The 24,712-nt window shown below is 35.8% G+C and overlaps 2 protein-coding genes and 1 long non-coding RNA gene across 6 annotated transcripts in view; 2 read left to right on the top strand and 1 right to left on the bottom strand.

Moving 5' to 3' along the window:
- PARP9 (poly(ADP-ribose) polymerase family member 9) overlaps positions 1-2,700 on the top strand; it is a 25,325-nt gene extending 22,625 nt beyond the window's left edge. For all 3 annotated transcript variants that reach the window (XM_036218826.1, XM_036218829.1, XM_036218827.1), the window contains exon 11: positions 62-2,700. In XM_036218826.1, the coding sequence (XP_036074719.1) occupies positions 62-420 (359 nt within the window). In that variant the 3' untranslated portion in view covers positions 421-2,700. The remainder of the gene's footprint in view (positions 1-61) is intronic.
- The window catches only part of LOC118601585, a 13,695-nt gene extending 1,629 nt beyond the window's left edge, over positions 1-12,066 (bottom strand). The window contains exons 1-3 of the long non-coding RNA XR_004950345.1: positions 11,929-12,066; positions 10,689-10,813; positions 4,948-5,182 (exon numbers count right to left, since the gene is read on the bottom strand). This is a non-coding gene — a long non-coding RNA (uncharacterized LOC118601585). The remainder of the gene's footprint in view (positions 1-4,947; positions 5,183-10,688; positions 10,814-11,928) is intronic.
- Positions 12,067-12,602: 536 nt separating this feature from the next.
- Positions 12,603-24,712, top strand: part of KPNA1 (karyopherin subunit alpha 1) — a 50,880-nt gene continuing 38,770 nt past the window's right edge. Inside the window, exon 1 of one of the 2 annotated variants that reach the window (XM_036218830.1) lies at positions 12,603-12,789. The gene's annotated coding sequence lies outside the window, so the exon portion shown is untranslated. The remainder of the gene's footprint in view (positions 12,790-24,712) is intronic. The other variant, XM_016148083.2, reaches the window with a different exon arrangement.

Consider the following 24,712-nt stretch of genomic DNA (forward strand, 5'->3'; position numbering starts at 1 on the left):
CCCACATAGGCAATATGATTTGCCAGATCATAATAACCTTTAAATTTTTTTCTTTCATCAGACCCCAAATATGGAGCTGGCATATACTTCACCAAGAACCTCAAAAACCTAGCATATCAGGTCAAGAAGACATCTGCCACTGATAACCTGATCTGTGTGTTCGAGGCTGAAGTACTCACAGGCTCCTTCTGTCAGGGTCATGAATTAAATATTGTTCCTCCACCGTTGAGTCCTGGGGACATAAATAGCCATGATAGTGTGGTTGACAATGTCTCCAGCCCTGAAACCTTTGTTATTTTTAGTGGTGTGCAGGCCATGCCCCAATATTTGTGGACTTGCACCCATGTATGGCCACAGGATTACTCATTGAAACCACAGCCTCTGAGGGGGAAATTTTCAAGTGGTAGCTCTGTTGATTAACCTTCACATGATTTAAACAACTGACATGGCCTTGTTTTGGAGGAACTAATCAAGTAATAACCATCAGTGACTTAAAGGGTAGTTCAACTATGTCAAACTCGTTGTCCATATGGACTGATAGGGTTATTGAAGCACCAGCCACATACTACTAGCATTTTAGCATCTTCTTTTTTGTCTTTATCTCTTGGGGTTGATGTGAGTAAATATCAACTAAAACACTTTCAGGATTATCCTTCTCCTTCAAGTTGTCCTTTTATCTCTTTTACTATAAATAATAGCAAAAATGTTTTATATGTAATGAAGAGATTTTTCTACCATTTAATTTAAGAATCTAAGGCTTTTGTTTTCTAAAATGATGATAGCGTAACATACTAGGTCAGCAGAATGATTTTAGATATTCCAGAGAATCTTATACAGTGCTTTAGGTATCAAAATAAATCACCTTCACCTGTGTAACTGGCTTTGAAAAATTATGTATAAAATGAAATTATTTGTCACGGAAGGACATCAAGAGTCCAATATTCTACTGTTAATCCTGTTTGGATTCAGCCATATCAAGCATGCTGCTCAAGCATCTTGAAGCCAAATTATTAATTTATCAAATATTTCTTAATCACCAAATGTGTTTCAGTTACTTTCTGGATGCTGGGGATATGATGCTGGTCAAGACAAATGTCTTCATAAAGCTTTCAGCCTGAATAATCAGAAAGACAGCTATGGATAGCTTATTTAACAAATGTGATTGAGTATAAAAAAAAAAAAAGAATTGCAGTTTCTTTGGAAAAATGTAAGGAAAAGAAAGATAAATTAATCAGAGATTGGGAAGAAGCCCTTAGACCTTCTAAAGAAAGTGAAACTCAAGCTGAGACCTAAAGAATTTGAAAGAGTTGAATAAGGGATACAGCAAATCAGGAGCAGAGTCAGAGGAGTATTTTATGCAGAAAGAATAGCTCTTATAAAGGCTGAATTCACTATGGCTGTGCCCAAAGATGGCTTCAGAGTTCTGCAATGTAGAGGCCAGCTCATCTCACCATGCCCCTCATGCCTATTCTAAAATCTGTATTTCTCTATATTTCCAAACTTTTCTTACCCTCACATCATCAGCCTCTTGCATAGAACACTTTCTCCTCATCATCTTATTGTAAATAACCTTCCTCCTCTTGAAAAAAGCATACATATTGTCTCACATGTTACTGCCCCTGGATATGGGCAAGAGGGCCCTACTCTAACCTTCCTCCAGCTGTGCCCATCTCTACAAAATGAGGAGTCCACAGGGTCAAGAGAATGTATCCATTTGGAGCCTGTACACCTCACTCTGAAACCATCTTTTAGGTACCTGGCACATTTCCTGCCTAAATAGCTCTAAGTCTATTTTAGGGCCTGATTGGACCTCTTTTTTGGGGGTCTTTCCTCCCAATGATGACTGTGCCACAGTGGGCATCAAACATGGCTGAGGTGTGACTCTTTGCAGGGATGGGGCTTGAACATGAGGCCGAGGTGTTCACATGCCTGTAGATGAGGCCTGTGATACAGAGCCGAAGGTGATAGGACAGATTTGAAAGATCTAATGTATGTTTACTAGGGATTTCAAAAAAGAATGGAGGTGAGGCTATGTTCATGAGGATAAGAACTAACAAGAAATGCCATGAAACTATAGACCACCAAAGAGATGATCTTAAGAACAGCCAGAGAGAATAGCCAAATCACCTACAAAGGAATGACGATTAGACTGACAGCATACATTTTGTGGTAGGCAGAATAATGTCCTCCCCCTATTCATTGCAAAGATGTCCACACTTCAATCTTCTGAATTTATGATCATGTTACCTTCTATGGCAAAAGGAATTTTGCAAACGTGATTAAGGTTATCCTTCAAATAGGAAGATTAGCCAGGATTATTCAGATGGGCCCAATCTAATCACATAAGTGTTTAAAAGTAGAGGAACTTTTTCCTAGCTGTATCAAAGGGACAGTGACATGAGAAGGATTTTAGAACCTGTGCTAGTCCTGAGATACAGGGGACTACGTGTAAAAACCAGAGAGAAGCTTCTAGCAGCTAAGGGTGGCCCCCAGTTAACAGCCAGCAAGGAAAACGATATGTTGGTCCTCAAACTGCATGGAATTAAATTCTGTCAACATCTGAGTGAGCAAGGAAGTAGACTCAAAAGCTTCCAGAAAGGAGTGAAGTTTGCCAACACTTTGGTTTTAGCCCAATGAGGCCCATGACTGACTTCTGACCTATGGAACTGTGAGACAATAAAGCTATGCTCTTTTAAGCCACTCGAGTTGTAGTAATTTGTTGTGATAGTAATAGAAAAGTAATACACCTTTTAACAGGAACAAGGGAAACCTAAAGACATTAGTATAATATTTTCAAAAAGAGTCAAGAGAAATTAACCTAGAAGTCTATACCTAGCTAAATTTTTTTTTGCCTTAACTTTCGAATAAAGGTACTCTCCGACCATTACAAACTAAATTTATCAAAAATAAATTCTCATTTAAGAAACTTAAATTTAAAGGATATACTTGGAGAAGGAGGGAGAAAAATCGAAGCTGAAAGAAGGCATGACAAGCAAAGAAATGGTAAATATAGATACATGTAAACAATTATTATCTTTATAAAAATAGCAGTAATAGGAATGTCTAATTTTTGGAATAAAATAAGATTGAAATAAAATATTGAAAAGCGAACTATGTAAATGGTGGTGTGATGACTACAGTTAAAGGAATCTAATTATACAGATTAAAATTTAAAGGCAGTGTCTAAAAGAAAAATAAAGTTTCCAACTTACAAATGGCAGACAGAAAATGGAAATTAAAAAATCCCAAAAAAGGCTGAAAAAGCAGAAAACGTAGAAAAAAAGAATCGAGAAGAAAAAAGTGAGACGCACTGAACAAAATGGTAGAAATAACTCCAAATAAGTGACCATAATATGTGTAATTTGGACTTAACTTGCTAGTTAATGCACAAATTGTTAGATTGGATCTTTAAAAATCCAACTTCATACTGTTTATAGGCGATATAACAAAATCATTAAAATTCAGAAAGATTGAAAATAAAAAGATGGAAAAATGTAAATAGCAAATGCCCAAAGAAATATGGTGTAGCTTTACTAATAACAATAAAATAGACCTTAAAGGATACTATTAAGAATAAAGACGACTTCTTGATAATAACAAAAAATTCAATTAACCAGCAATAGATAAATTGATATGTATATGCTCTTAATAGTATAGCCTTAACCTATATAAAAGCTGAAACTGACAGAATTACAGGCAAAACTGACAAATCCATTATTACAGAGATTTAACATAGCTTTCTCAGTAACTAGTAGATGAGTAGGTTAAAAAAATTAGATTATGGAAGACTTGAACAACACAATTTTTACTTAACATTCATACATAGAACCCTCCACCCAATAATAAGAGAATACATATTCTTCTCAAGTATACACTGAACAGTTTTGTATACTAATCACATTCTAAGTTCAACAATTTTAAAATCATTCTCAATTGGACCATGTTCTCTGACCATCATCCATAGTGTAATTAACTTAGAAATCAATGATAAACAATAGCTTAAAAATAAACATTTGGAGATTAGCTATACACTTCAACATAACACTTCATGGGTCATAAAAACTTAACAAATTAGATGAACCAAATGATAGTGAAAATATTACTAATACAGTTTGTGACATAAAGCTAAAATAGTGCTCAAATTATAACCTTAAAACACTAAAATATTAAAAAATAAAGGCAGAAATTAAACAGCTAAGCATTCAACTTAAGAAAAAATCAGAATAAACGTGAAGAAAGAATAAACAGAAAATAATGAAACAGAAAACATACAACAGAGAAGTAATAAAGTCAATCAATAGCTGTTTCTTGGAAAAGGTTTTAATAATAGTCAAATATTTGATAAGACTGATCAAGAAAAAAACAAGAAAAGGTACAAATAAAGAATTTGAGGAATAAAAAGAGGATAAGGTACCTTAAAGACACATTAAAGATAAGATATATTAAAGATCTAAAGGTAGTAAAATCATACGAGAAACAATTTTGTGCTAATAAGTTGAAAATTAGACAAAATGGATTTTCTTAGAAAAATATAACAGCAAAATTGAGGAAATAGAAATTCTGAATTTTTAAATATATATGAAATAAGTTGAATTAGTAATTGAAAATTTACCGACCAAAGAAACAAATTCGACAGGTTAAATTATTTTACTACTGAGTTCTACAAAATCTTCAAAAAACAGATAATTCCAATCTTATATTAAATTTTCTAGAGAACAGATATAGAGGGAGCACTCCCATCAAATTTTTCAGAGCTAGTTTAACTTTGACACCAAAAATAGACAACAGTGTAGATATGAAAAATACAGACTGGTTCATTTATGCAAACAGATGCACAAAACCTAATCAGATATTAAATATAATTTAGCTCTACATAAATAAATAAATCATAGTCAGTTTGGGTTTATCTCAGACATGCTAGGATAATTTAACTTTAACGTAACTCACCATGTAAATACAGCTGATCCTTGCGCAACATGGGTTGAAGGGCATCAGTCCCCACACAGAAATCTGCTTATAACTTTGACTCCAAAAACTTAAGCTATCCCTTAGTATCTATGGGAGATTGATTCCAGGACCCCGATGGATGCCCAAATCTATGGATGCTGAAGTCTTCTACATAAACTGGCATACATAGATCAATGCATACAGTTGGCCCTCTGCATCTGCAGGCTCTCAACTGCTAATAGAAAACAGTACGAGTATTTATCAAAAAACAAGAACAAAAACAAAAAAAAACCTGTACATAGCGGACCTGCGCAATTCAAACTGTACGTTTAAGTGTATTCTCATTTCAATATAAAGAGGAAAACTGTTTGATAAACAGTTTGTAAAAGGATATGTACCAAAAACCTAGAGCAAGCATCATATTTTATGGTAAAACAACAATTCCCTGCAAAATCAGGCATGAGACAAAGTATGCCTTCCTATAGCACTTATATTTAGCACGTGAAGTAGAGCTCCTGTCAAACACAATAAATAAGAATAAATAAAAATGCTGATCACAGGAAATATGACTGTATAAAAATTCCAAGAAAATCTGGACACAAATTATAAGAATTACTAAAAGTATTTCCAAAGTTCTACATAGAAGTTATACATAAATCAATTTCATTCCTATGCATGAGAAACAGTAAATGTAATGACATTTTTACCATTACAATAGCAACAGCAAAAAAAATAAGGTAACTACAAATAAATTTGATAAAAGATGTATAAAAACTCCACGAAAAAAATTGCAAAATGCCACTGAAAGGCATTAAAGAAGAACTAAATAAATGGAGAGCTATACTATATCTTCATCTAGAGGAAAACTCGATGTAATAGAGATGTCTATTCTCCAAAAATAAATCTTATCAATTCAATGAAATTACAATCAAAATCATGCCATATTTTTTGCATAGAAATTAATGGGATAAATATAAAATTTATGTTAAATAAAAAGGCCCAAGAAGAGCCAAGGCAATTTTAAAGAAGAAAAACAAAGTGGAGGTGATTTGATCTATAATAAATCATGACTTATACAACTATAGTAATTGAAATGTGTTAATGATGCAGGGATAGACAAAAAAAGAAAAGGAAAAAAAACAAATGAATAGAAATTTCTAAAGCAAACATGTGCTAATATGGAAACTTGAGAACATATGTATCTTGAATATATACCTCTCTCTATATATATCTTTATATATGTATTAAATATATGCAAAATATATAAAATTTATAAATATGTATATTCATGATACATACATCTCTCAAGTTTATGTATTATATATACTATATAAATTATATCTGTATAAAACTTCTGCAATAATTATGAGGCACTTTTTCACATTGCAGATTTTATGATGTCAATATTTTTATGGTATATCTAAAAATTTCCACAAATATTTTCAATTAAAAGCTAAGTACCATTTAAAAGTTGGTACTTATATGATAAAGAATACAATTGATTTCTTGTTAAAGTTTCCATGTTCAAATCAAAACTATTTGATACTTGTATTTTTTGCTCAGTGGTTCTTTTTTATTTTCTGAGTATGCTGTGATTATCAATACACAGTTTTTCAATATAGAGCTGTATGTGTGTGTGTGTGTGAGAGAGAGAGAGAGAGAGAGAGAGAGAGAGAGAGAGAGAGAGAGAGAGAGAGAGAGAGAGAGAGAGAGAGACTGACAGGTGAAACTGCAAATAACTGGGAAAACAATGGATCAATCTCAGTAGATGGTTTGACTATTGGTTGAAGAAATGGAAAACAAATTTGGATAATGTCCTAGGTTGAGTTCCCTAGAAGAAGAGGTCTGAGATAGGGATTCTTGTTCAAGTGACTTATTGAGGGAAGTGCTCTAGGGAATATGGGAATAAAGGAGACAGTATAGGGCAAGGGAGAAAGCTAGCAAGAATATAGTCTCAGCTGATGGCTAGCTTAAGTTGATTCCAGGGAAGCCCTAGAGCTAAATTGTACCCTTAGAGCAAGTACCACACTGTAGCAAGGGTTGGCCTTTTGAACTCTAATGTCGGTTATTGGCCCAGGTCTGTCCTTATGCTTGGGAATGGGAGCCTTCCAGCAGGCTGACTCCTGTTGGGCCTTCAATCCTTCTAGAAGGGGGCAGCTGAGAGTTATGAGCCAGAACTCACAGCAGGTAGGGGAATGGGTGTACTGCTTAGACGAAAGGGATACATCTGGCCAGTGTAGGTGGGAAAGAGTGACCAACTGTCTTGATTCGTCTGACCTTCTAGGTTTTAACACTGAAATACCCACATCCTAGGCAACCCTCCCATGACACACCAAAAAAAATCCTGGTCTTCTGTGATGGGTGTGGGAGGTCGGGTCAAAAGTACAAAATCCATATGACTGCCTCCCAAAATAGGGCCTAAAAGTAACACTACTTTTAATGTCAAATGGATACATCATTGTTTTTGTCCCCAACCATTGATATTGATTACCATGATTTGCATTTCACAGTAATAATCCTTCACTGGCGTATCATTCTGAGGGATGTGACCTAAGTGTGCAATTTAAGTGTGTTGTAATCATAAGCATTAGCAGTTCATCTTTGATTTTGGCTGTGAATTAACCATTGTGCCTCATGTAACTTAATTTTTTTAACACTATGAATATGGTGACTATGCTTTATAAGAGTTAAGATAATGAAAATGAGAATTATTATAATACCAACAACAACATGGCCCAGACATGAAAAAGAAAGGTAGATAATTGCATAATGTTAATAACAGATAGAAGGACAATATAGCTAAATTAGGAAGGTAAATAACAAAAACAGCACACTGTACTTTATACAAAGAATTTGGGATTAGGTATGGTGGAGAAGATGTGAAAGAACATATGGAGACTGAAATTAATAATTCTAGAATGAGACAAGCACTTCAAGGTCAATCAAAAGTTTTTTAGTTTTCCCCAAAGACACCCATACTCAGTTGAAAGTAGTGGCTGCTGAATTATTTGGGGCAGATCATATGAACCAACATGCAGTATTATATCGTGTCTTTGATTACTCTATGGAACCAAGTAAGGTTACAGTTCTTGTTTCAAAAAAAAAAAAAAAAGGTCCTCCTACCTTTTAAAGCAATTCGACTTGAAAAGTGAAGTTTCAAATTGTCTTCCTAATATCCATGATGATTTTAATGACACCATAACATATAAAACAAAGGGTGTTATATCTTGTCCAAAGACAAAGTGGGCATGGCCCGTTTGTCTGCTTTCGCTACAAATGTTAATTTTGACAAATTTCTACTCAGTCTCTGAACTTCTTACCTAAGAAAATGAAATGATTTTATCTTCTAAACACCTTATACAGAACACTGTTAAAAGAGAGGTGTGGTTTACTTACCTGTGATATGTAGTTTTTGATAATGAAAGTGTTTGGTCGTTTCAGTTTTTTCAAAATGTACAGAAGTATTTATTGAAATTTTTGACTATACAAATGGAAGGAGATAGTCTCCTCAAACGTGTGCCTACAAGATGGCTATCATTGTTGCCAGCCATAGAAAAGATGTTAAAATGTAGGCCTGCTGTAAAAATCATATTTCAAAATGTAGAACAAGAATGACCTGCTCCAATTTAGAAATATGTTGAAGATGAGAATGGAGAGAAAGATTACAGTGAAACAGAAATAAACTTGCTGGTTCTCCCAATTGTCTGATAATTTTTGAAGACACCATAAAGAGTCTAGTAAAGATGAACCAACTGCATCTGAATTATTCTATGTTGTATTTAAGTTGTGACAAAAACTTTGACAGAAATAAAATTTTAAAAAGACTTTTTTTTTTTGTAAATAAGACTTTCAGAATTAAAAAAAAAAAAGTCCCTAGAAGAAGGCAACCAAGTTAAACAGAAATTCCTCAATTTTTTTACTAAAACTGTGAACTTATTAATAGTCTACCTTCAATATCACAAGTTCAAATTACCTCTTTAAAACCATTTTCCCTGAGGAAGAGAGGTTTAACTTACTATGACACACAACGTGCTTCAGAGTATTTTAAAAATGGTGGGCATATTAGATTAGAAAAGCATCCATGGTTAATTTATAGATGAAAAGGATCTGATTGACAAACGGTTGGTTTATCAAAGTAAATCTGATTCAAAATGGGTGGGTATTTTGGAAAGCCAGAAATGAATTCCAACATGTTTAAAAACCTGCTATGGTAGTACATAAAATCCTAAGTATTCTATGCTGAAACAAGTCTGTTGAGAGAATATTTAGCTTGACATCATTTGCATTAACAAGAGGGATCAGTGCAATGTAAGCAGCAGAACAGAGCTGCAAGTCGAAATTAATTTTATATTTGACTGTATTCAGTTTTACCATTACATTAAGAAAAGAAAGCTGTCCTAAAGGCCCTGGGTAGTTCAAAAAAGTACTAATGGAAAATGAAACAGAACAAATAAAAATATCCCACTGTATCATGGGACAGAAACCTATCATTGTATTTTTAAATTTAATATAGGTAATATCTGTTTAATTAGTTCTTATTTATTTATGTTCTCCTTTAAAAACTATTATGGAAACATAAACATATTGTTATATTTTTCTCAAACATATTATTTGCTTAATTAGTCCGTTTAATTATTACTAGTTGCTGTTCTGAACTAGTCCTATTGTTAAGAAGGAATATAACAGAAAAAGAATCTAACAGAATATAAAATTTCAAGTAAATACCGATTTTTCATGTTTTTAATTAAAGTAATTAAAATAATAAAATGTGTATAATTATTATATAGTATTATTTTCACACCCATCAGATTGGCAAAAATGAAAAAGTCAGATATTTCCAAATGTTAGCAAGGATGTTTAGAAAAGAGAATCTTATATATTACTCGTAGAGTATTAATTGGTACAACCACTTTGTGAAATAACCCAGCAATAGCTAATATATTAGTTTTCTATTGCTGTGTAACAAATTATTAGAAACCTAGTGTCTTAAAACACATTTATTATCTCAGTTTCTGTGGCCAGGAGTCCAGGCACGGCTTAGCTGGTTCCTCTGTTCAGGGTCTCACAAGGCTGCAATCAAGGTATAAATAAGTCAAGCTATCTCTTCATCTGGAGGCTTGACTGGGGAAGAGTCCACTTCCAAACATTCACAGATTGTTTGCAGAATTCATTTCCTTGAGATTGTAGGACTGAGGGCCCTGGCTTCTTACTGGCTATCACCTGGAGGCTGTACTCAGGTCCTAGAGGCCATCTAGTTTCCTACCATATGACTCTCTTTGTAGGCAGTTTAAGCATGACAGCTCACTTCTTCTAAGGCCAGAAGTGTCTAGCTCTAGTTTGCTATGATAGAGATTTATATATGAAATATGATCATAAGAGTGATATCACATCATCTTTACCATACTCTATTGGCTAGATGTCAAAGGTGCCACCCATACTAGAGGGGTGGGCATTATATATGGCGACACCAGTGGCCAAAGATCATGGAGGCCATTTTAGAATTCTGCCTACCACATTGAGTAAAGTTAAAGATGCAATGTCCTTGGGTCTAGCAGTTTCCTTGTACAAATACGTCCACAAAAATGTTCATAGCAACACTGTAATAGGAAAACTATTGTTCTATAGTTTTTAATTTTCTCAAAATGCAAAAAGATACAGTCAGAGAGATATTAGCTAATAAAACATCACGTATGGTGTGAAAACATTTTTTAAAAGCAACATATATATAGGAATTCTCTTACAGCAATGGCCTACTGTTGTTGTCTTGAACGAATCCACTCACAATTGAGACCAACTGGACAAAGTATTTTCAAAAATTAAGGCATCCGAGGACTACTGCAGCAGTGAGAATTTGTAGCTCCAAGATCTGGAAGAAAAGGGAGACATGAGAGGTGAGCCTGACATTTGTCATCACTTTTCTGCCTGAAGTGATTGTGAATTCTGAAAGCAGTGGCTCAATAGAACTTTTTGCTGTCTCATGGGGCTTAAGAGGCCTGGCCGAGAATGAGCAGGCCTGGTAATACATCGGACTTTGAGCTGTGTTAACCTAAAAATAAAAGGCCATTCAAAGTGAGAGGCAACAAGCGTTTATTTGAGATCAAAGAATAGCTATTTGGGAATCACTGACTTAGGCAGAAACCCAAACAGTGTTCCAATTAGGAGATAAAAGCAAAGGGTATTTATGAGAAAGGGAAGGGGGACAATTACATCACTAGAAGGAAGGTATTTCTATTGGTACAGATACATAACATACTGATGCTAATTCCAAACATTTAAAAACTTTTTCAGTCTGGTAGTTATCAGTCTGGTAGTCATATAATCTTTCTTATCATATTTGCAAACAGTTCTTTTGGACACAATGTTACTTTAGGCCCAGTCTAAGGGTAACTTTGCCCTATTTTAACATTCCAAAGGTTGGAGGCATAAGATGTGCAGGACAGTTCCTTTGAAATGACAATTCTGGCTCCAGTTTAAAGTGGCTCTGTTTATATTATTATTTTTTTTTACAGTTGGGACCCTAAAGGGATACCCTAGCTAGGAGTAAGGGTGAAGTGGAAATAAACTTGTTTTCATGAAGTCCGAAGTCCAGTTCTGAATAATTTTAGCTCCTGATTGGATCTATCCTGAACTTGGCTGTGGTCAGGCATACTTGCTCTTAAGTGTCTCCTCTAGAATACGTTCCCTTTTCCCAGCTCCCTTGATCAAACTCAGTTCTGATCCTAGAAAACGCACCATCAGTGGGAAATATTGATGTGGCAGGGAGACACATCGAAATATTGATGTGGCAGGAAGACAACATTCATTTGTCTTCGATAAATATTCATTTATCGAATGAATGTTGCATAACTTAGGATTCAGGCAGTGTGAACCTCTCTCCCACACTTATAAATGTATCAAGCTACCCCATTTCTTTCATCTTGCTTCTGATGGCTGGGTGTGTTTTAAATCAATTTGATAAACCACAGCACACATGAGACTTACTATTTCTCCGCCTGTGCTTGTCTGGCTTCAGTCTTCCTTCTTTTGAAGTCACTGCTCAAAAAGAATTCATTAAAACGAATTCCATCAAATTTCATGGTAACAATTATTTGCTCCCAATTTTCGTTTGAGAGCACCAATTGAGTGTAAACAAGTATTATGTTTTATTTGATTCCTTAATGATTTTTGATACTTCTCATACATTAGGCAAAGGTGACAGGAGAGAAGAAAAAAGGAATACCTGGAAGCTTCCTCAAATGTGCTGCATGTGAACGCCTTAGACATGACTTTTAACACTTCTGTTATACTCCCTCAGCCATCATTCATTCCATCATTCATTCAGTAAACAAATATTAGGTAGCAATGGTATTAGAGGCTAGATACAGATAGAGATGAGCCCCGGAAGAGCTTCCAAGACAGGTTTATAGCCTTAACTTTGCAGTTCAACCTAAGAAGTATCGTTTCATTGTCACTGCACCCACTACGACTCTACAATCATTGCCATCAACTGCGAACCTTCTCAGCGAGACCTTCTCCCGTACCTTCAACTCTTCAACTAGTTGGGGGCTAACCGCTAGACGTTTCGCAGAAAGGAGGTTGAAAGACTACACTTCCCGGCAGCCTCTGCAGCAGGGCAGCGGAGCGTGCGCAGGCGCGTGGGCCTAACCCCGCGCGCAGACGCAGTGCGAACGCCGGCTGAGCTGGGTCTCGCTGCTGGGTGCGCGACGGCGGAGAGCGAGGCCTGGTGAGCACCGCCGAGGGGGAAGCCGGCTCTTGAGGTGGTGTGCGCGAGAAGTACCGGACGGGCGAGCAAGCAAACGGCTCACCACAGCAGTGGCACCGGGATCGGTTGCCGTTAGCCTGGTGAGTGCGGGGCCCCCGCAGTCCCGGCCCCTCCCCCTCCCGCCGGCGGATCCGGCAGTCCTCGGCGGAACCCAGGAGGTCCCGGGGTGAGGGCGGGCGCCGACCGAGCTCGAGCTCGGGTTCCAGGGCCCGGGCGCTCGCGGCGCGTCCGTGCGTCATGGGGCCTGGCTGTGTCCTAACGGCCGCGCGGCCGGCAGAGAGGAGGGTGGGGGTGGGGAGTGCTGGTGTAATCGCCATCGCGAACGCTGCTCGAGGCTGGGCGGGGCGGCAACGGCGGGGCTGAAAGCCGCTGCGGTGACTGCGGGGTGCCGAGGCAGCGGGGCGGAGAGGGGGCGAGTGCAGAGCCTGCGCCGCGGCCTGGCGCGAGCGGGCGGGAGGCGGGGGTGGGCAGCGGAGAGTGCCATGACTGAGGCAGGAAAGAGCGGGGGGTGGGCGGCGTGTAAAAATCCTAACGCCTGGAGAGAAGGAACCGTCTCAGGAATTCACAAGTTACTGTCCGAGCTTGAGCCGGTGGTGTGAAGGGAGGTGGGAGCGGGGGTGGAGTCTCGTACGACTGCAGTTTACAGATGTCATAACAACATGGGCCTGAAGCGGCGGACAGGGGTGTGGTAATTATAGGAATGACAGAACTTAGTCTGCACATAGCATGTGTAAGTGGTGATTCGAAGGAAACAGCGAAGAATTAGATTAAGCTCAAAATGGGAGGAGAAGACTGAAGGATGACTGGGGACAGGGAAGTCGTCATAGAGGAATGTTTTAGGTTTGAATGGAAGTGTTTAATGTTCCGCTTTTAAGTGAAAGATTTCACAGTAATTTATTTTTAAGGTCTAAAGAGTAAACAATTTTAGTATTTTTTTCTGAAACATACTATTTAATAATATTACCTTTTCTTTAATAAACAGCTCCTTCAAAACCCTTATTTCTTAGCAGTAGGTGAGTTAAGAGATTTTTCCTTCCTCTTGTTTCAAGGCTCATTCTTGACATTGTGTTTTGCTCAACTTCTCGCATTTGTAACATTTTGAAAGTAATCCACAAGTTATTCCCTCCATTTTAAAGATTGAATGATGACATTTTAACTTTTCAAAGTGAGAACGAATTCTGTTGTATTTTTACTGTAATAATTTATTTTTGGAAGGGAGAATATGAGGGAAAATAAAGGAATTAACATTTATTGAGATCCTTTTCACATACCGTGCTAAATACTTTAAGTATATTAAAACATTTAATGCTTACGGTAACTCTAAAGTAGATATTTTTTGTTCTACAGATGAAAGCTTTGAAGGTCAGAGAAGTAACTTACCTAAGGTCATCCAGCTCTTGTTGGAACTAGCTTTAGAACCCAAAGTTACTGCCATTTTAAGAATTATTTCTCCTCTTTCAAACTTCTTGGTTGTTTCTTTATTTAATCCATTCATTCAGTGAATACTTATGGAGTGATCATGTGCCCCAAGACTGGGGATATAGACATGATCAAAACACTGTTCCTGTTCTCATGGAATTTATAGTGTAGCAGGGAAGACTAACAAATAATGAAAATAAATACTGACTGCATAACATTTTATGTGTCATTATAATTGAGCAGAAACTCTACAGTACTAAATAGTATAGTATTAAATAGTAAAGGGAGTTCAAAATAGAATCAGACTACATGTGCCTTGAATTTTCGGTCTGGTAAGGAAACAAAACACATACTTTAAAAATCTAGAATAAACTAAATGACAGAAATAAATGCCTCACCTGAAGTTAGTATATTTGCATTATGTTACTTTAGGTTTTCATAGAAGTTTCTAAACAAAACTATGATTTACTATTACGCATCGTGACTTTTTTCTAGGATTGGTACATAAGAAGAGGCAACATGAAAAAAAAAATCTTCACTGCTCTCCAAGACACTGTTTCTAGTTTATTGATTCTTATGGAGTAGAGACCTTAGAGACAGTTTTTTAAAGACTTCAATGATGGGCCTTTTTCTTTTTCTTACTTTCTTTTTTTTTTTCTTAAACAAATGACTGCTTTTATTAGATCATTTGTGTTTTTTAAGCCATCCTGTTTCTCTTTACACTTTGGCTATGAGGAAGATCGGAGCTGTGTCCAATTTTTGTAATTATTCTTAGCCTCAACTGTGTTTTAATTATACCAGATAGTCTGGAATTGCTCTGTTGTTTCCTGGACTATTTTCTTGGTTCTTTATTGCTCTCGATTTTGTTTTTATCTTTTCTTTTTCATTTGAAAGTAGGAATTATATTTTATTCTTTTAATTTCCAGTGTTTTAGCATAGTGTTTGTTGAATTGATAGTCTCGATTTATGATGTTTGTATTTTTACATCTGTCAAATTGTTTTTAGAAGTATGTATGAATACTTTGTATAAATTCAGTTAAGACTTGACCATGCAAGTAAAGATGACTGGTCTAGTGATAAAGATAATTCCTTGTTACTCTTTAAGATTTCTGTACTTTGCAGGGTGTTATGAATTCAGCCATAATAATAATAACAAAAAAAAATACATTAGAAATGATAATTCAATTAGCCGATTGGGGCTGATTCCACTCTATTCTTTCTGCAGTAAGCAGGAGATGGACTGAGGCCAACAAGGGGCCGGATAGGGCCTACATTAGAAAAATTCGAGACTCTGTAGTGAAAGCAGAAATGAAGACTGATGGAACAGTACAGGGTTCTTTTGTTTTGTTTTTTTAAGCTATTTCAACTTTACAGAACAGACCCAAGTGATAAAATGATTCTGACCTAGTGTAGTAGACTAATTGGGACAGTTTTTGAAAGCAGGCAATAATCCAGAATGTGGATAATGGGGATAATCTCCTTCACATAACAATAATGCTGCCCTTCATATACAAAAATAAGTCTGCTTACTCATCATTGATGTTCCAGTGTGAGGCGGGAGATGTGCTGAGTTGCCTGTGGATCTCTATACTCTGACCAAAAGGCAGGGATCAGAATGGGGGTTTGTAGCTCGGGAACAGAAAGACAGGGAGAAGGTACTAATGTCTATTGATGGGTCAAGCATTACATTAGGTGGTTTCACTTAACTATTCTTGCGAAACCACTATGAGAAGGTGGTTACTTATACAGGGTGGTTAGGTAACTTGCCCTACTTCACAGAGTAAGTGGTGGAGCTTGGATTCAAACATAGACCTCTTTGTATTATGATCAATCAATCATTGAAGCTTGATGTTTTGGTTTGCAGTTCATTCTCTCCAGCAGAACAAACTAGATGTAGTTTGTGTAGCATCATGAAATGAAGATTTAATTTATAATAAGCTGGAATTATGGCCATTAAAAAACTACAATTTTTAGAGTAATATCTGAAAAACAAGTAACTGTCCTCTGTCCTATCCTTTGCACATTAGAGGCTACCATTTTCTTTCTTTTAGCTGTTTCCTCTTTCATATTTATAAATAACTTTTCTTCTATTGCTATTTCTTCACATAGCTATTTTAGACATTATTGACTTTTCTCCACATCTCTACACTGCCTCTCTCATCCTCCCAATATAGGTATCACAGGTGCTTATTAATTCAGTATTCAGTGTGTTTACAATATAACTAAATATTCCCAGCTGAATCATGTAGAGTATTATATCATTTCTTCACTTAACCAATTTTTGTTTTTCCAGTACTTTATACCTTTTCCTCCCATTCATTTCCTGAGACCACTGTGCTGCACCCCTCTGTCCTTTTAGTGCAGTTTGGACTGGTTGCTTTCTAGGCCTACTTCATAGCTGTTGTGCTGGAACTTTTATGTCACCCTTAATTGCACCTCTCCAATAGCGGATCTCTTATTTCTCATATGTTTTTTTAGCTTCCTGAGAAAGGGTACCAGGGAAGTAAAAACTTTCCGAGAGCTTGCATGATTGAAAAAAATCCTTATTCTACCTTAAGAGTTCTTCAATAATTTGGCTGGGTATAAAATTATAGGCTTAAAAAATTTAGAAGTCATAGCTTTGTTGTTTTCTGCATTCTTGTGTTGTAGTTGAAGTCCAGTGGCATTCTGATTCTTTTTTATATGGCCTTCTATGTCTTTCCTGAAATATATTTTTTTTTGACTTTCATTAAAAAAAGTTTTGAAGTTAGTTAACGCTTCTAAGTTATTAATGTGCTACCAACAGACCATGCGAGGTTCTTTACATTTTTCTCTTTCATTTCTGAGCCCTACATCCATTACCCTTTCTAGCAGGCATCCACTCCATTGGGGTTGATACATTGCTTCATTATATACGAATCGTTGTGGAATATGTAGACAGTATGTGTGTCTATTTAGTTTATGTACAGTTATGTACCACATAATGATATTTTTTTTGGTCAGCGGCAGATTGTATATATAATAGTCATCCCATCAAAATTCCTATTGACTAGTAACGTCATGATGTCTTCGCCCAATACCTTATTCACACGTTTGTGGTAATGCTGACATAAACTTACTGCACTGCCTGTCGTATAAAAGTATACCACATGCAACTACAGTAGTGGGGAATGCCATGTAGATTTGTGTAAGTGCACTCTATGATGTTTGCCCGAGATGAAATCACTTAACTTACATTTCTTGGAACATATCCCAAGTGATAGGAGGTGTATGACTGTATAATTGACCCTTGAACAATTTGGGGGTAGGGACACTGACCCTTGTGGACTACAAAAATCTAAGTATAACTTTTGATTCCCCCGAAACTTAATGTCCATTGGTATCCTTAGGGATTGTTTCTAGAACCTTTCCTCACACCCTCCGCCTTTCTCTCTGGATACCAAATTCTACGGATGCTTCATTCCCCTATATAAAGTGGCATAGGTCAGTGCTTACAGTTGGCCCTCCACATCTGTGAATTCCTAACCACAGATTGAAAACAGTACAGGTATTTGAAAAAAAGAAAAATCTTGAGTATAAGTGGACTTGTGTATTTCAAACCTGAGTTATTCAAGAGTTAACTGTATTGTGTTACAGACCTTATCCTATTTCTTACTTTATAACAGCATTGTTTTTCAGACCTTTTTGCTTTGTTGTGTGTACATATAGTTGTGTATAATGTAGAATTCCGTAATGTAAATCTACCACATTTTACTTTTCATTACCTAATGATTGATACCTGAATTGCCCTTCTGGCGTCACAGATAAACTCTTACTTGTACATCCTCATGGACTCGTGTGAGAAGTTCTTTGGGATATATACCCAGGAGTAGGTATATAGAACTAGTTTATGTTCCTACTAGCAATGCAGGAGGGTTCTTGTTTGCTCACATCTTTGCCAGTACTTGGTTTTATCCAACTTTCTAATTTTTGCCAGTCTATTTGGTGTAAAGTGGTATCGCGTTTCAATTTACATTCTCTGATTACAGTTGACTTTGAGCAGTTTTTGGATCCATTCAGGTTTTTCCTTTCAATAATTGTCTTTTTTCCTTTGTCTATCTTTCCTTTGGGTTTTATGTCTTTGTTTTTGGTTGGTAGAAGTTCCTTGTGGAGGTTAGATAGGAATGGACTCTTGGTTTTAGTCTTGGAAAATATTTTCTCTAACCTTGTCATCTTTCTGTTAATTTTATCCATGTTTTCTTTCATTGAATGGATATTCTAAATTTGATGCTTGTTTCTTCGATACTCTCACTCATCGAGTTTTTTGTTCTCTCTTTTGGTATTTGTATATTTGGGTATTGGAACTCTAAGATGGTTCTTTTAATTTTTTCTTTTCATTCCTATTTTCCATCACTTAGTCTTTTCTGTTTCCTGAGAGATTGCCTCAGTGTTATCATCCAACCCTTCTAATGAATTTTAAATTTCTTATCCATATTTTAAATTTCTTAGAGCTCATTCTTAGGTTTTTAATGTAGACTGTTATTTTTTAGAGCAGTTTTAGGTTCACAGCAAAATCGAATGCAAATTGAGAGTTTCTGTCTTTCCTCTACCTGCACAGTCTCCCCCACCATCATCAACATTCGCATCAGAGTGGTATGTTGTATTTAAATCAACACTTATACATCATTATCACACAGAGTCCATAATTTACATTAGGGTTTATTCTTAGTGTTGTACATTCTGTGGGTTTTGACAAATGTATAGTGACATGTATCAGACTAGTTTCACTGTCATAAAAATCCTCTGTACTCTGCTCTTTCTCCCTCCCTCCCCTCAAACCTTTGGCAAAGTGCTGATCTTTAAACTGTCTTCACAATTTTGCCTCTTCCAGAATTTTATGTAATTGGAATCAAACCTATGTGTTTTTTTCAAAAAGCTCTCAATGTGACTATAATACCTGTCCTCCCCCTCAAAAGAGGAGAGAGGAAGGTGTTATATAAATAATCTTGTTTACAGATACTGGTACAGAAAATTTTAAGAAAACATTAACAATTAAAAAGCACATACTGTGACTAAGTATGTTTATTCTAAGAATCAAGAATCATTCAATATTAAGAAATCTATTAGTATCTTGCCATATTTATAGGTCAAAGGAGATTAACAGTGACCATTTTAATAACTACCAAAAGGCATTTGGTATAATTCAAAGCACATTTCAGGTTTTAAATACTTTATAGTAAAGTTGGTATGGATAGGTGTGATTTTTTTTAAAAAAAGCCATCCCGAAACAATACTGTGACACAACTGGAGCTCTCATGCATTGCTAGTTGGAATGCATGACGGTACAGCCACTTTGGAAAAAAGTTTGACAATTTCTTGCACAGTTAAACATAAACTTAACCATATGCCTGAGCAATCTCACTCTTAGGTTTTTAGCCAGAAAAATGAAAATGTCTGCTCACATAAAAACTATATGTGAATGTTTATAGTGGCTTATTTATAATTACCCAAAACTGCAAACAACCCAAATATCTGGCAGCTGATGAATAAACAAATTATGGAACACAGTGGAATACAATTCCACAATAAAAGGAGTGAATTACTGATAGATACAGACAACATGGATGAATCTTAAATTAGTTAATACTGAGTGTAAGAAGCCATACTCAAAAGGCTGCATACTATACAATTCCATTTATGTGGCATTCTGGGAAATACAAAATTGTAGGATCAGAAGAAATCAGTGATTGCCTGGGATTGAGGGGAGTAAATTTACTAGCAAGAGCTATGACAACTTTTTGTAGTGGAGATGTTCTTTACCTTAATTGTGGTGGTATTTACTTAAATGGTAAATTTCACCGTATGTAAATTATACCTTGATAAACCTGACCTTTAAAAAAAAAAACAGTATTATGTTTAGTGGCAAAACCCTAGACATAGGTCAAAATTAGAAAAGAGATAAAAATGACAACTCTAACCTTTGTTTCTTAACGTTGTCCCAGAAGTACTAGTTAATATTTTAAGACGGTAAGTGAAATGGGATATAAACATTAAAATGGCGAAGGCAAAAATTATAATTTTTTTTACAGATATTAAATATTAAGTAACAGCTGAAAGTATTAGAAACAATTCAGTAGCTGATTTAATTCAGTGACTGCCTTAAGAAAATTAATATATAGTAATGAGTAATTTTCCTATATATAGACAGTAGCAGTTGGAATGTAATTGAAGGAAACGTCACATTTGTCATTGTAACAAAAAAGTTAAACAAATACATTTATTGAATTAAATATTAAAAAGATGTTGCATTTCCTTTTGAATGCTATCTGAATAGTAAAGGACTTTTTTTTTTTTTTTTTTTAAACAAGATGGAAAGATTGGACCAAGGGTTCTCAAATTTTTTGGTCTTAGAATTTCTTTATCCTTTTAACTTATCTAGGACCCCATTTTAGAACACAAGGAATACACAGCACACATTCCATTAGGTATCAGAGTAATGATGCCATCACATCATGAAGCCTCTGAAAAATTTATGACTGAAAGTGAAAAAAGCATGTAACATCTTAGTAGTAGTATGAAAATAGTTTCATATATATTGTCAAATATAGAAAAGTTTCAGTCAGTCCTTGGTTAGAGATGGCGGCTATAGGGAACTGGCATACTCATTCACTGGTAAATTGGTGCAGTGTTTTAGAGGGTACTTTGACAGTATCAAAATTTTAAATTGTACATATTTTTGACCTTGAGGTTCCATTGTTTAGAATTCATTTATGGATGCAATTGCAAAATGTGCTCAAATACACGAAAGAATATTGGTTACAGCATTGTTTGTGATAGAAAATTGGAGACAAGCTTAATTGTCTGTGTCTATGGTCTGGTAATTATGGTATAAAAATTAACTATTAGTTAAAAAATATTAGCTTTACAGGCATTGGTAAGGAAAGTTTTCCAAAGTTGAAGCAAAGTCCAGAACTGTGTGTGTAATTATCCCATTAGTGTACAATAAAACCAAAGGGATATGTGTATATTTGTATAACCAATTTTTGAAAAGCTATACTGAGAACTCGATGGTTGCTTCCTTTATAAACCAGGAAAGGTACTTTTTCATTTTTTTCTTTATACCCTTCCATATTTGGATATTTTTTTGGGAACTGAGCCTTTTTATAATTTAAAAAGGAAGATTATTTCAAAGGCACAAGTGCACTGTATAGATGGTTGAAATTGTTAAATGTTAGAGCCATTTGTGAATTTTTTGATACCACAATATAACAAAGGTAAGAAAATAAGAGTCCCTGGCATTCTTATGTCTTCCTACTCCTTCCTTTTGAGGATCAGTTGCTCTAATCCTATGGGATGTACTGCTGTTCCTCTTCAGTTGTACCATCTGACATCTGTGCCTTTATTTTGTATTCTTATGTTTTGTAGGTCTTTCTCTTTCAACCTCAACTGCTGAAAGCCTATCCTTCACAACCTGTTTGGAGCACCATCTTCTCTGTGAAACCATCCTTGATCACTTTAGTCAAAGATCTGTTTTTTGAACTTTTAGAGCTATTTATAGCCATTTCTTCATTACACAAATGTCGGGTTTGAGCTATATATGGGCCAGACAATGGACATATTCTTTCATATGTTACTTTCTTTCACCTCATAAGGTATTATCTCCACTGCAGAAATGAGGAAACCAAAACTCACAAAAGCTGAGTGTTTTCCCTTCATCATTGTGCCAAGAAGTAAATTTGAAAACAGGACTTTAAGGCCATGCCGCTTCTCTGAACTTGCTTCTTATGTCACTTTAATAAAAAGAAACAAGCGAATAGTTAATTTTTGTTTGAATATTTTTTTGTAGATTTTTTGCCATTTAAATAAATTTTTATTTGAAATAATTTCAGGCTTACAGAAGTTTTAAGAAATGTATAAAACCTCCTGTTTACCCTTAATTTACATTCCCCAGTTGTTGTTCTTACCTTTTATTCCATTTGCTTTATCGTTTATTCTCTTTTTGTACATGTGTACTGTATTCCCAACATCGCCTTTTCATAATTGCTTGCCTTTCCAGTTCCATATAGAATACAGGATTCCGATTAAGTCTTACTGGCTTTTGGTCTTGTTAAATTTTAAGTCTTGCTCTGTTACTGTAGGCTTTCTCCTTCCTTTGACCTAAAACTTTTGATTCTTGACCAGAATCATCATTGCAACACTGCTGTTATTCTGTTCTGTAATATTTCGGAACCAAAATACAGCCTTCGTCAGGAACCCAGCTTTCTATATCATTTCTTAGCACTGTTAAATATGATTCCTTCAGAATTATTTGCAAATGTTCACTGCATTGCACCCGCCTTTTCAGTCTAATATAAAGTCCAAATGGAGGAAGAAGCATGTCATAAATTACATAGCTCCTTATCTCTTTCTTAAGAAAATGACTTTGCAATAGACCTGGAAAAGTTCAAACCTAAGGGTTCTCCCAAAAACTGTGGAGGTTGTGGTGAAAAGCATTTAGATTTGTCAATTCAAGAAGATAAAGGCCAAACCACAAGCCAGCTGGTTTGCTGAGAATACTGGGATTAGAGATAGCTAGAGCGAGCCTTCCTGGGGTCAGGACGTATGTCAGACACTGACCTCTGAAACTGCTCCTTCAAAGGAACATGAATTTGATTGATTCCTTCTGTGGAGCAATTTATGCTGGAAACCATCGTCAAAAACAGTAGAACAATCAGCTGGCCATGATTACTGCAGGTTAACAGTAGGAAATGGTCAGCTAAAGACACAGAGCAGTGCCATTCTACTGTCATGGCAAGGTGACTGGGGGCATATTCAGGTTGTGTTCCCCTAAGGATCAACATCAGAGGCTTAACACTACAGGAATGGGGGTGGGAAAATTGACCTTTTAAAAATAATCCTGCAAATTACTAAACAAATAATGAGGGGCATTGGGGGGGGGGATGGGGCGGAGCCTCAAAGTTGCCCAGAGTTGCCACAAAGCATTATATAAAATACCGAGTTTCTAATAAAAAGTTACAAGACATGTAAAACAAGCAAACAAACAGAAAAACCCACGAAAGTATAGCTGATAACACTGGAAAAAACAAACACTATAAAGTGACCAGATGTTCGATTTAACTGAAATAGACTTTTAAAGTCTGCATTATAAATATTCAAAGAATCACAGCAAACCTTAAGTAAAGGAAGATATGATGACAACTCACATCAAATACAACCTATCAATAAAAAGAAATTCCAAAAAGGAACCAAATGGAAATTCTGCAGTTGAAGAGAAACTTACATGACTAGAGGGACTGAGTAGTAGATTTGAACAGGTGGAAGAAAGAATTAGCAAACTTGCCAATGTATCAATAGAAATTCAGGGAAGGGAGAAAAAAGAAAATTGAAAACAGTGCCAGAGAGATGTGGGGCACAATTAACTGTACCACTATATACATAATGACAGTATCTGAAGAAGAGAGAAGAGAAAAAGCAGATCAAGTATACAAGGACATAATGGCTGAAAATTACTCAAATTTATTGAAAAGCATGACCTGTATATCCAAGGAGTCCAACTAACTTCAAGTAGGATTAATGCGAGGAAATCCATGAATGGACACATCAGTTTAAAAATGTTGAAAATCAAAGACAGTGGGCAAATTTTCAGAATAGCAATTGAAAAACAACAGTTACTTAACAAGGGAACCCTGATAAGAATAACAGCTGATTTCTCTGGAGAAATGATAGAGGCCAGAAGGTGGGGGAATAATACATAGACATGTGCCATTTAACGATAGGGATAAGTTCTGAGAAATGAGTCATAGGTGACTATGTTGTGCTAGCATCACAGAGTACTTACACAAACCTAGAGGGTGTAGCCTACTATATACTTGCTATGTTATAGCCTGTTGCTCTTAGGCCGCAAGCCTGTACAGCATGTTACTACTGTACAAACAAGATTAAATCACAAGACAAAATGATGCAGTCAAGAGATATGTTAAACACAAGATATATGAAACGCCGCTGGTGTAAACATGGATACTATTTTACAGCAGAAATTTTTTTTAGTTTAAAGTGGAGATTTATTAGAAGAATACAAGTGTTCTTTCAAGGATTCCAGCAGCTGTAAAGGGTTAATAGCTAGGTTCATACCTTTCTGAAGGACAGACCATTCATGCTGTAGTTGCAGACTTCTGGATTTTGCAAGTCCATGAAGACAATAAATGTAATAAGTCAGTAAAATAAAACAAGTCACATTGTTATTGCAATAGACACAGAGAAAACATGATAAAACTCAAAACCATTTAATGATAAAACCACTCAAAAAACTAGGAATAGAAGGGAACTTTCTCAACATAAATAGGATATCTATGAAAAATCTAACATCTTTTCCCAAAGGTTAGGATTAAGATAAGATTATCTGCTCTTTCTACTTCTCTTTGACGTATTGTAGGTTCAAGCCATAATAATTATGCAAGAAAAGGAAGTAAAAGACAGCAAGATTGTAAAGAAAGAAGCAAAACTATTTCTGGCAGATGACATGAGCTTGTATGTGGGAAAGCCTAAGGAATCCACTAAAAAAAATACTAGAACTGAAAAGCAAATTGAGCAAGTTTGCAGGGTACAAAATCAATATACAAAAGTCAA

This window comes from Rousettus aegyptiacus, unplaced genomic scaffold (genome assembly GCF_014176215.1).
Source record: "Rousettus aegyptiacus isolate mRouAeg1 unplaced genomic scaffold, mRouAeg1.p scaffold_m13_p_4, whole genome shotgun sequence".
NCBI classification, from domain to species: domain Eukaryota; kingdom Metazoa; phylum Chordata; class Mammalia; order Chiroptera; family Pteropodidae; genus Rousettus; species Rousettus aegyptiacus.